We start from the raw sequence: 12,741 nt of genomic DNA on the forward strand, positions 1-12,741 counted from the left end.
GAAGTAGGATAAAACCAAGCACGAAAATAGAGAGCAAGCAAAAAAGGCCAAGACAGAGGACCATCCAGACACAAGACCACCACCACCACCACGAAATCCTGAAGTCTGGGCTCCTTGGTGCCATACACAAGCCCCAGGTGACACAGAGGCCAGCATCCACGCCAACAGTGAGAGGAACCTGGCGAGGGGCAGGGCAGCTCTGGGGTGGAGGGGCGCGGGGGGGAAACTCTAACACTTTTCACTTCGGGTTGGCTTCATGGGCATCCTGCTTCTCTGGGACGAAGTGTGAGGTCCTGGGCGACAAGGCCATCAACCTCAATTCCTCTGGAAACTTGCCCTAAGACTTCCATTCTTAAGCCAAGCAAGATGAATGCTGGACCTCAGCCCTCTCTAAGTGAGGGAGCTCTGACGAAGGGCCTCTGCTCTTCTCAGAGTAGGAGTCGAAGGAGAAGACAAAGCACCACTGACTGATCAGCCCTGCCCAGCTGCCTCCCCACCTGCTCCATCTCACCCCGACTTGCCCCACAGGCTGTCTGGCCCCCCTTCTAGACCACCGGCATCACAGCAGCTTCTCCCAGGCCCAAGAGTCTGCCAAAGCGTTTCCCGGACCCGAAGCCTGAGAGTCCCACACCCCACCCCCACCTTAGAAGGAGGACTCCTGCCTCTCACCCCCTGGTCCACACTGATCTGTCTTGTGCTCCTCCCCAGCAGAGGTCACTACTGGTTCCCAAAGCATGTCCCAGCCAGGATGATCTGTCCAGTCTCAGGCTCAGGGGCAGGCCAGACCTGTTCCCTTGTCACACAGCCCTCACTGGGGCAGGTCTAAAACCAAAGCCCTCCCAGCCAACCAAGCAGGAAAGACCCCTCCCCTGCCCCCAGGCTGCAGGACCAGTGGGAAGGACTCTCTACTTTTGAGAGAAAGGAAGGCCTTCCAGGGCCAACTAAAAAGGGACCTCTCCCATTGGGCTGGTGGAACTCCCATTCAGAATTAAAGAAAAAAAACAAGTCAAAGAGCTGTGAACAATGGTTATCAAGGATTTAAAAGGGCAGGGCGATAAGGCCCTAACACTTGGAACTCAAGATAGCTAAGGCATGAAAGGCATCATTTACTAATTTACCTCCAAGCCATTAATGCTGGCTTCCTGCTCCTAAGGCGAATTCAGCAAGCTTTCCCGGCTCCTCCCCATTCCTATCCCCCCACCATCTCTGCTGTATCTTCTCTCGCCCAACTACCTCTTCCCCCCACCTCCTCCTTTCTTCCCCTGTCTGTCCTGTGAGATGGGAAAAGAAATGCCTAAGCTCTATTTAAAAAGAAATGCTTAAGCTCCTACTTAAGACATATTAAAATAAAGGTTTATGACACTTTCACGTCTCTTCCTATAATCCCAACTTTTGAAGAAACCCAGGAAAGCCTTGTATCCTTCTCAGAAAGGTCCATGGTGGAGTCGGGGAGACCCCATGCTGGAACGCAACTGTCCTGGAGTCCCCCACAAAAGGCACCCTGTGATCCACTACGGGCTCAGGGGTCCCTGTGATCAAAAAATGGTCTCAGTCCTCAGGGCCCAGATTCTCTCCTTCCCTCCCACCCCAGCCCCAGATCAAGCCCTGTGGGCCCCCTAAGTATACAGGTCATCCTGATGCTCTCCACCTGGAGCGCGTTTGTCCTGGGCCCAAGGGCCTGGGGGTGTACGTTTCTAACATGGAAACGTCTACTCTGCTTTGCCAACAATCACATGCTACAGAAATATGAAGAGCTATATTATTATCATCTATAATGTTCACTAGATCAAAATTTTCAGTCTTTACCCTCGATAAATGCCTTCTCAGGGGATTATCTCGAGGTGGTGGCAGCTGCCCAGGCCCCCGTCTGGGTCACTTCTGTGATGGGTGAGTGACATGGGGCGTCTCTGAGAGAATAGGCAGTGGCCACAGCCAGATGCAACCCCAACAAGGTTCCCCTGGGGTCTCAGCCCGACTCCCAGAAGAACTAGCTTTCTTCCTTTGCTCTTCAAAGGATGCCACTGGTGAGAAGAAGCTTTGGTGACAGACAGCAGGTGAAGGAAGCTTCTTCTCAGAAGATTGTTCCATCTTCAAAGTCAAAGTTAGTGGGGTGAAGGGGAGGGAGATATCAGCTCTCAGGCAGAACCTTCGGGGCTGAGTAAACGGGTCCCATGGTTAACCCCATAAAGCTGGGATGAACCTCCCCTGAAGAAAGTAAGCCCCTCACCATTTCCAGAGGGGCCTCAGCAAAAAAACAGCCTCCTGGAATTTGATTTGAGGGGCTTAGCAGTCCCCAACCTGACTCACCAAAGGCTGCCCCCCTCCCCACAGGTGGCTTCTGCCTGCACATCCACAGTGACAAGGTGACAGCTTAGAAAGCCTGCCGGCTCCACCCTCATGCTGACTGTGCAAACTCACTGCCTTGAGTTGAGAACTGTGACTCCTCTACTGCCTCCTCCAGAAGCCCTTCAGCAGGAAGGCGTCCCTCCAGCACCCCCCCCCCCACCCTGCAACTCTGCTGTCTGCAGTGGATGGCTCCTTCACCCTCACTTCTGGGGTGGCAGGGAACTCCCCTTTCCCTAAGCTCCCCCTTAGCCCCAACTTGAGAGGGAACATTTATTTTGAAAGGCAAGAGAAGGAAAAGCAAAAGCCAAGGGAGCAAAGCAGAGAGAGAGAGAAAGGGAGAGAGAACATCTTGGCTGTGAGTCTCAGAGAGCATTTGTTGAAAACAAGATATTGTCCCTTTAAGCATATAAAAACAAGGCCCTTGAGCGTGCAGTTCTCACTCTGGTACACAATTATGGGTGCTTTCAGCTGTCTAGCACTACTTCAAGTGCTCTCTTAAACCAGACTGTCAATGGCATGTTGAAAGCTATTTTGCTGGCTGCTATCATTAATAGCAAAGTGGAGAGCCGCGCTGATGAGAATTAAATATGGGGGAGGGGGCGGGTCATAACCAGTCATTACGGAATTACCAATATGAGCAAGAAGACAATGCCACTTTGGGGAATAAGGTTCAAACCAGCAGACAACGGTGGGGAAGCCGGCAGGGGAAGCCACAGACGGCAGGGAGTGCCGCTCACCCCCAGCCCAGCAGATGGACTCGGGCCAGCCCTGGAGAGCCATCTAGGGACACAGGAGCCACAGAGTCATGAGGGGCAGAGCAGAGAGGCCTTGGAGATCACTTTGCTGCAACATGTCACCACCTCGCCTCCCACCCCAAGTGCAACCCTCCTCCCCCGCCTTCCCAACACTTGTGGACCCATGTCTTCCGGTACACGCCTCACTGCCACCCCCAGAGGAGCAGCCACAGCCGGCTCCTGCCTCATGGACGCAGCCCCCCCCTTTAAGACTCAGCTCAAATAACAGCCCTTTGGTGTAGTCTTCTCTGACCCGACTCCCCTTTCCCAGAGAAGAATGAGCCGTTCTGTCCCCGGCTGCTCCTCTCCTGTGACACCAGCCCTGTTAGCACTTACCTCACTGCTTTGCAATGACCTAGTGAGATGCCCGACTCGCCCATGAAGGGAATGGTGTCTGTGGGACAAGCACATCCCAGGCCCCTAATAACCGTTTTGGGAATCAGTCCAACCCTCTCATTTGCCTGATGAAGAAAGTGGGTGCTGAGCTGCGGGAGGAAGGAGGAAGCCTGCAGAGCCAGTGGCCAGCCCACAGTGAACAACCCCCCCCCTCAACTCACAGGGCTTGGGGACTCTCAGACAGCTCAGTCATTCTAAGGAAGGAAGAAAAACCATCCTGTTTAGTCAGCACCTGTTATATGCTAAGTGCGTGGAAGAGACCTCAGAAAAGGAGCTTCCCCACAGCTACAAAAACTAGCCCCCCAGGTGTGGGAGGAACTCCTGCAGGCAGGTTGGGGGGGGGGTCTGGCCTGGATCACCTTTTGGCCTCTGGCATCCCAGGAGTTTGTGCAAATAGGATAGAAAAACATTGCCCTGCACAGGAAGCAAAAGGAAAGGGACTTCATCCCTCAACTGATGCTCTCCCTACACTAAAAGGGAACAAAGGGCCTCTGACATAGATTAGACCCTTCCTGTACTTGGTGGGGAAGGAGAAATCCACAAACAGAAGGGCTTTGTGCCCTCCAGGAGCTTGGGGTCCAGCAGGAGTCACAGGGAGTCGTCAAAAAGGAGCCAGGTCCCCACCAAGGACCAGGTGCCTTGATTGGCAGATAAGCCTAAGGACCACGTGTCCATCTCCCAGGTCATCTCAATGACCAAGTGTATGAGAAAGGAAAATGCCAGAGAAGCACAGAGACTCTTGCTGTGACAGCCCCACCCGCAAGAAAGAACAGGGTCTCGGGAAGGCTGGGGCGAGAGGCAGTCTTGGATGAGGAAAGGGGGCTCCTCATAGGTGGACAGGGTGAAGGGAGCTTTGAGCGTGGCGGACTCCAAAGTGGAGAGGGTCAGGCACTCCAGGACCAAGTAACAAGAGGAGAGACCTTTCAGGAGGAGAGTGACAAGGCCAGAAAAGGCAGATGGCTGGCCGGGACATAGACAGGCTCCTGGATGCCAGCATTCTGGCCCAAATGATACTCAAAGGAGTTTTTTCTTGGCTCGACCCAGGTGCCACACAAAAAGGCACTGCCTTAGTGTGGGGACTCAGGTCCCCTTCAATTCAAACAGTCCCACATTCCCCCTACTGACAAAGACTCCACTCCTAGGCAGGGTTTTTGTAACCACACCATCCGCTGGTTCCCTCTGGCCATCCACACCTTCACAGCAGCCACAGAACTTCAGGCCCCTTTCTAGGCAGGCGTGAAGACCCAGAGAGAGGACATGACAAAAGGCGATGTCCCACCGCCCTCTCCAGCCCTGGGTTCACGGCCACCCCCTGGCCGTACTCATCCTCAGGTGAAAAGTTCACAGGTTTTACCACTTTACCTTACCCGTGAACCTTACCTCCGGGACGGCTAGCTATGCATCGTGTTTATTACTAAACACACTGAATCATTAGTTGTGCAAATAGCTGGCAATTCGGAAGAGGATCGGTGGGCAAGGACGATTCAGCTGATACGGTTATACAACCTGAAATGGGGGACTTTGGACTCTGGTGTAACCAGGTTTGTAGCCTCAGCCTCCTGAGACAATAAGGCAGAAAGAAGCCACAAAAAGTAAAGACAGAGAGTACCATTAGTCAGTAAAGGAACATTCTTCGTTTCTTGAGTTTTGCTACCAGACCTGGGGTCAGGAGGGAGAGGAGCAGTAGCAGCTCCTCCGCTAATGTGCACCTGGGTGGTTCTGGACACAGTGGATCCTGCCAGGGCCTCAGTTTCCTCATCTGTAACTTGAAAGGTTTGCATGAGAAGCCGAAGAGCTCTCCTGGTCAGAAGACAAAGTTAGAGGAAGAGTGGCTGGGTGATGGGAAAGTGTTGGCACATGGCCCCCAAGTCCAAAAGCCTCACGTGCTCTTCCAAAACCTCAGCACCCACTGGTGATGGGGGGGGGGTAGGGGGGAGATGGCCTGCTCCAGCATCTCACAACATCAGCGCCTCCAACCCAAGGCACTACAGGTGCTCTGGAGTGCTAGTTTCTAAACGAGCTTCGTGATCTGTGGCTGACACTCTCCTCTGCCGGAAGAAGATGGGAGCTGATGAGTGGGCCAGCCATGGTCACCTCCCCAGCCTGAATCACCCCTGACATCCTGCCTGGAAGTAGAGGCTTGGAGGAGGTGGGTGACCTCTCAAAATCTCAGGCCAGCCCCGTGATTCTGTCATCTCTGCTTTGCCACAATTAGAGAGGAAGGCTGAGAAGGGGAGGAGAAACCATGGCCTGTTTCTCTGGGATTTGACAGCTTGGAAGAAGAAGGAGAGGGAGACAGAGAAACTGCCAGGAGAGGAGCCAGCCGCCGTTGAGTTTAACTTCTCAGTAAAACAAAAATGGGCTGGATGCACCTCATCAGCTACCCTGTGTCAATACTCAGACCCATCTAGCAGGACTGGAGGTTCCCAAGAAATAAGCATTTCCCATAGAGCCAGCAGAGAAGGGCTTCCGCAAAAAAAAATAACGTGGTGTGCTAGTCGGGGGGGGGGGGGTGCACGCATGTGCGCGTGTGTGTGAGAGAAAGATAGAGAAAGAAGGCTGAGAACGGCCACACTTCCCAAGGTTCTAGCTCTGAAGATCACCTATTATATAAAAGTACAGACAGTCCCCGCCCCCACTCCCGAGCTTCAAGATGAGGAATCCAGCCTGTTTGTTCCAGGCAGATGTAATCACACGAACAGTCAAGTCTAGAGGGCAGGACACTGCATGAATAATTCAAGCACTCCAGTCACTTGATTGTGTGTGCAGATAAAACACCAGTCAACCGCTAAACAGGTCAGCTGATAAACTTGTTTGCTCAGGCCTAACCACCATCCGCCAAATGCACCCAAGACCCACACTACAATTAGTGGCCGATTTTCTTCTGCTGAACCCTCGCATGCCTAGGGAGTGGCCAGCCCCATGAGGTCAGGGCTGCATTTCTCAGCGCAGGGTGTCTTCACCTCCTTGCCTCTTTATCCCTAAACAGCCATGGGGCGACTGCACCCAACCCAACCTGCAAAGACACTGTGCTCAGAGAACAGATATTCATTCATGCTGGGAAGCAATCAAGTGGGAGCTGAGGCTGGAAGGCAAAGGTGAATGGCAAGCAGAGTACAGCAGCCAGTTCTGGAAGCCAGAGGCTCAGATTTGAGTCCCAGCTCTGCCTTCCTGGCCTCTCTGAAGCCTCAGTTTCCTGGCCTAGAAAAAGGAGGCAAAGCATCCATCTATTTGCCTCTGGCAGCTGAGCGGATTCAGTGAGACCATGTAGCCAAACCTCAGGCATTCTCCCCCTAAGAACCCGGTTTGGGGAACGGCCAAAAGTCCCAGATGCACACAGCTGCTCCTTATACAAACCCTACCACCAAATGCGCTAAGAAGGTTAATAACTCTTCTTGGGTTCAGAGTGTCCCCAGGACTCCAGGAACAGCTTTGCTCCTCCAGCCAAGGTGGAGTCTTTGTGCCACAGAACCATCCGCTCACAGACACGGGGAACACCACCCATGCAGACCTCAACATCCAACGACGTATTACACCTTCATTACGAAGCTCTTAAAAGAACGGCTGCTATAAATTTCAAACTTGGGTGCAATTACCCTCTTTAAACACACCCAGGATACCTAACACCGAGCACAAAAAAAGAGGGGGTGGAGAAAGGAGGAGGTGGCGTCTTGCCTAAGTCCCCAAGGTCCTTAAACACCTGGGACCCTGTTCCACTGCACGCATTCTTGTTGGACCAGCCAGACCACCTCAAGTAGGGCCTTCAGTCTCTAGTCCAGATGCCGGAGGAGAAAGAAACATCTTTACTCACAATGTGGTGTCTGTTTAATGACGTCTGTGGGTCAAAAAGTAAAACCCTGATAGCCTTCCTGTGCTTCCCTAGGGAGCTGACCCCTGACTGGCTCCCCAGCTTCCTCCACAAACCCAGGCTCCTTTCTGGCTGCCCTTCACCCAACACTGGGGTTCCCTCCAGGAAGGGAAAGGAAACCAGATTCAATAGGTTCTCGGCAAAAAACCACTGGAGCGGGCAGGAACCTACAAGCATTGCACAGGTCACCAGCCCTTCTCACCTGCCCTGGGTCCTGCCCCTTCAAAGAGCAAAATTTAAACCTTGTAAACCACTGTTGTTAATTTAGAGCAGAAAATCCATTCAAGTCACGGTCACCAAAGGCTAGAATGAGTCAACAGCCTTCTGAGATTTCAAGAACACCAATTGTTAAAAAGAACAACCACCGGCCTGCGCCATTTATCCGTGCCAAGTCAACGCTAATCGCTGGCCAAGCCAAATTATAGGCAGCCTCTCCTCGGAACACAAATACACAAACAGGCCTCTCCCACAGCCCAGCCCAGCACCCGGGATATGAGTTACTGATATGCACCCAAGATAAAGGTGTTTGTATTTGCCGGTTTGAGGTATACTGTTATTAGAAGAGTGACAATGCGGAGCAGTTTACATATCCATCAAACACCACCACACTAGCTAAACTGGTTTGACTTCAGGATTTCAAAGCTGAGCTCAACCCCCAGCCATCTCAAAAGTCCCGGCGAGGCTGCCCCTGGGCTGTTGTTACTTCACCTCTCTACTTCATCTTCCTTCTCTGGAAAATAGGACCAACTGTGGCTGCCTTCCCATTCCTGCCTTCCCATTAAGATGGGAAAGCTGCCTCAAACGTGTAAGGCATTAGGTTGTAGTTCATTCTGGCTTTATATTTTTAAGCAGTTGCTAGCTTATTCCCTTACATTTTGACAGCTCAGCCTGGCTTTTTAAGGCTTTCGAAGTTTAATCAAGGCAGAACATCACATTTTGTACACACACCCCCTCCTGCCTCTCCCCTTGAGAATTTTACATTAAACAAATAAAAGCAGCCAGCCACCTCTAGGTTTCAGGAGTTTGTAAAGCACATCCTGAAGGGACAACTTTCCTTTTGCTCCTTTCTCCTCCACCAAGATCCAAGACCAGGACAAACTTCACAAGCTCGAATGCTGAAAGCTTAACATGTGTCTAAGGCATCAGCCAAACCTCAGACCCCCGTGTGTCAAGGGCTGGATCTGATCACTCGTCAAGGAGGAAGGGGAGGTACAACAACTAGGCTCATTTCAAACAGGAGTGACCATTAAAAAAATAAATAAATAAATCCACATGTTATGTAAGATTTTAAAAATTAGACATACATTTTGCAGCACTTACCTGCTTGTGCATTTCAATGTTCAAGCCATAGGACATCTCATAGTACTAAAAGTAAAAAGAGTTGCTGTTAACTCACAAATGAAGTGTGTTCATTTTCCAAAACCAGTTTGGGGGGGGGGTGGCCAAATGGTACTTTTATGATACGTTTGCTAAAGAAGTTTAAATCAAGTTCTAAAGCCTCCTGGGGGGGGGGGGGCTGAAGAGCTGAAGATGGGCGAATGCTGTTCTCATCTCAACAGAACATCCTATGAGCAATAGCATAAGAAGAGCTGGGCCCTCCCTCCCACTAGCCCCACCTGTGCCCCATATCCTCTTTAGAGAAGGTTTGGGTTCAACAGGGAATCACGTGTACACTAGGACCCTCTTGGCCTCTCCTCTAAGAGTTATTCAGCAAGATGTCAAAGGCCACTTATGCGGAAAGCGGTGCAGGAAGCCTCACTCAAGTACCTGCCATGCCCTCCTCACCAAGAGAAGACATAAACTTGCTGGAACAGATTCTGGGGGAAAGGGGGACATCTCCCTACTGCCCCAGGCTGACCAGATCCTCAGCTGCGGGATCCCTGAAAGGGCAGTGGAGACAGGGGACTTGAAAAGGCTCCTCCACTCTCAGAAACCCCTGGGAAGCAAAGGGGTAGGCAGAGAGGGTTTCTGTCCCACTCTGGCTAGGTCCTGGGGCTGCAAAGCAGCAAAGTTTCCAAACACTCCCAGGAGGTCACTGAGAGAGATTTTTATCCAACCCTAACGTGGGCTGATCCAATCTTACCTCACTAGCCAAGACAGGGCAATCAGCCCTCTGGGAAACCTTCAAAACACAAATTAAAGGGGCACAAAAAGGTAGTGCGCAAGTGACTGGCCTGAGGCTTGGGTTTCTCTTTCTGCCCCTCCTCTCACCCACCCTCTTCCAACTGGCCCGGGCAAAGGAAGGCTGGTGAGGGGCCCGTGGGCACACTGGGGGGCTGCCCTGCAGTGGGCCGGCCAGGGGACCCAGCTCCAGGCCCCTCAACCCCACGCCGCCCTGGCCCCGGCCGCCTCTCACCATCACATAATGGCGCTGCATCTCCGTCTTCTCGTTCGCCAGCTTGTCGTACTCCACTTTGAGGCTGCGAGGGCAGGAGGAGCCGGCTCAGGCCTGGCGCCTGCACAGCCTCCTCAGAGGCCCCAACCCAAAGGCGTCTGACAGCCACCTAGCCACTTTGTAGAGTGCCCCCAGGTTACCCCCTCATTCTGCAGCCGGCGGGGGACTTGGGTCCCCGACGCGCGGAGAGGGAGTGAAACAATTTGAAACTTTGCGCGGCCCAAGGAGTGAACCTATCTGGGCTGCGGAGGCGGGGGGTGGGGGTGGAGGGGTGGGATCCTGATTCAGGCTCAAGACCGCCCCCCGCCCCAGAACCCGGAGCGAGTCGGCTCGCCACCCGGATCCTCACCCCGGGGACTGTGCGTGCGGCGCGGGGATCCGAGAGGCTGCCCGCACCAAGGGGTTAAGGCGCCGCGCTCCGAAAGGGGAAACAAAAGGCGGAGGCCCAGGCTGCCCCGCCGCCCCGGGGTCTGGAGCCCGATCTGTCCCCGAGAGGAGAGGGTGACAGGAGCTTCGGCGGGGACTCCCCCGCCCCGCCAGCCCTGGGGCAGCCCCCACCGACCTTACCTGTGGTATTGAGCTTGCAGGAACTGGAATTCGTCTTTGATCCTGTCACAAGACTCAGCCACTGTGAATTTAAATCCCGGCTGCCCAGGTTGATGGGGAGCCTGGAGCCGGCGAGGACAAGACAGGGGAGGGGCGGGGGCGTCAGACGGGGCACCAAGCTGTCCAGGCCCCTCGGTGGTTTCCTCTGGTCTCCCCCCGCCCCCACCCAACCGGAGAGGCCACCCTCACGGCCCAGAACCTTCCCAGCAAGTTTCTCAGCTCTCCGAAGGGGCGTGGGGGGGAGATCTCTCCCTATTGGCCGCGGGGCTCCCATTCCTTTTTAGAAGGGGCACCCCTTCCCAAGTAAGACCCAGGTGGGGGAGACAGGCTGAGTGAGTTGGAAGACTTAGGCGAGGGGGCGGAGGACAGCGTGAAAACAAACAGTTCCCCGGGAACACTGGCAGCCCCCCCCAACCCCCCCGCCAATCGAGCGGAATTAACCTCCTCTCGCAACGGCGCCCCCCCATCCCATCCCCTTTGTGCGAGCGCGCGCGCGCGCACACACATACGCACAGACACACACACACCCCACACACACCATAAAGGTAGCAACAAGCAAAATGGAGGTGCCAGATAAACTGCCTCGTTTACCCTGCCATGATAGATGCTTAAATAAACCAAGTTGCAATTACTCACCGGATGTCTGCCTTGCGGATACATGGCAGGGAGGGGTCGTGATTCTGAGAGCGTAGAAACGCGGAGAGCTCGGGTCGGGGAGGTGCGGGGGAGGGGGGAGCCAAGACCGAGCGGGGGGCGGCCGGGAAACCGAGAGCTCGCCCCCGGCCCCCCCAGCCCGCTCTCGCAGCGAAATCCCAGAGTCAGGCGCCCGCCCCAAGCGGAGACAAAGAGCCGAGAAGCAGGCGGCAAAGTCGTCGGCGGGCACCGAGGCCGGGCGGTGGGCTTGGGCTTTGTGCACCTAGGGTTCGGCTGACTGAAGCCGGCCGCCTTCCCCCCACTGCCTGGAGCGCGTCAGAGCCGGAGACTGCGCGGACATCGTCGTCACCCCGGAGGGTCCGGCGCGGGGTCCCGAGGTCCGGGGCCCCTCCTGGGGCAAGCGCGGGCGCCCTCCGGATCACTCAGCGCGTCGCGCCGGGAGGGGGACGCGCCGGGGCAGTCCGAGCATCCAGGGCGTTCAGGTCCGATCCCAGGGGCAGCTCTCCGCGAGAAGAGGAAGAAGGCAAGCACCGAGGTGGCGGCTTGGGCCGCAGGAGCGCCGGAGGGTGAGGGCGGGAGCCCGGCGCGGGCGCTTCGACGCCCCCCCTTGGAGAGGAGAGCCTGCTGTTCAGTCTGCTTCTGTCGCCGCCGCCGCTGCGAGCCCTTCCCAGGGCCGAGGAGGAAACTCCGCGCTCAGGAGGTGGGAATCAACCGCCCTGGCATCCTAACTCCAGCAGGCACAGGAAACCGCCGCAAAAGGGTCCTCGCTGCTCCCAGCTCGAGGGCCGGGTCCCCAGCGAGGAGCGCTTGGCGCCGCCGCCGCCGCCGCCGCCTCCGAGCGCGCAAGCAGGAGAGCGCTGGAGGGGAGACGCAGCCCGAGACCGGGGACCTCTGCGGCTTCCTTCCTTCCCCTCGGCCCGGCTCTCCTCTCCGCTCCCCGACAATCCCCCCAGACGCGCGCGCGCGCGCGCGCGCACACACACACACACACACACCAAAAAAAAGTGCCCCGGACCTGCGGATACCACACACAGACAAGCGAGGGGGACGAGCACGAGGTCTGAACTGCCGCGAGAGCAGTTCCAAATAGGGACTGAAAAGTAACAAAATAATGTGGCAGCTTCGCCAGCCGCTAACCAATGGGAGCGCGGGGTCCCCACGTGGGGCTGTCGGACTCGGCCTGCGACTGGGCGCCGCCGGGCGCGACGTCACAATGCCCTCTTGTGTCTAAAACTATGCATGAAAAGTAGCAATCAGGCCCTACCCGCTGGTGACTTTCGCAGGGGAGTGAAAAACAGCGCTCCTCAGATCAGGAATTAACCGAAAGACATATAATAAATAGATATATATTATAGTACTGGGCTGCTAAGGATTTCCCCCCCCCCCGCTCTTTTTTCCCACGATCTACTAGCAAATAATTATTTGGCGGGAGGGGAAAGAGAGAAGACAGAAGAATAACAACAAAAGAAAAAAAAGACAAACTGTACAGTCCTCAAAACCTGTGGCTGGTAGTAATGTATCAGTTTATTCTGCAGAGGCGGCGAAGGATTCCTCCCTCTAATCTCATTAGGTCTGCAAAGCAGCCCAATTAGATACTATAAAACAAACAGAATCACTTTGTCACTTTAATGTTTTCACTTCACAAGATTTAGGACCGATAAAATGGTGGCTCCCGAAGTTGC

The 12,741-nt window shown here is 54.7% G+C and overlaps 1 protein-coding gene across 12 annotated transcripts in view; it reads right to left on the minus strand.

The window, feature by feature from the left end:
• Nucleotides 1-12,122, minus strand: part of TLE3 (transducin like enhancer of split 3) — a 47,406-nt gene extending 35,284 nt beyond the window's left edge. For 11 of the 12 annotated variants that reach the window (XM_021100790.1, XM_021100767.1, XM_021100772.1 and 8 more), the window contains exons 1-4: nucleotides 11,042-12,122; nucleotides 10,367-10,467; nucleotides 9,761-9,824; nucleotides 8,725-8,769 (exon numbers count right to left, since the gene is read on the minus strand). In XM_021100790.1, coding sequence (XP_020956449.1) covers nucleotides 8,725-8,769; nucleotides 9,761-9,824; nucleotides 10,367-10,467; nucleotides 11,042-11,065 — 234 coding nt within the window. In that variant the 5' untranslated portion in view covers nucleotides 11,066-12,122. The remainder of the gene's footprint in view (nucleotides 1-8,724; nucleotides 8,770-9,760; nucleotides 9,825-10,366; nucleotides 10,468-11,041) is intronic. The other variant, XM_021100779.1, reaches the window with a different exon arrangement.

The sequence above is a fragment of the Sus scrofa genome, chromosome 1 (genome assembly GCF_000003025.6).
Source record: "Sus scrofa isolate TJ Tabasco breed Duroc chromosome 1, Sscrofa11.1, whole genome shotgun sequence".
NCBI lineage: Eukaryota > Metazoa > Chordata > Mammalia > Artiodactyla > Suidae > Sus > Sus scrofa.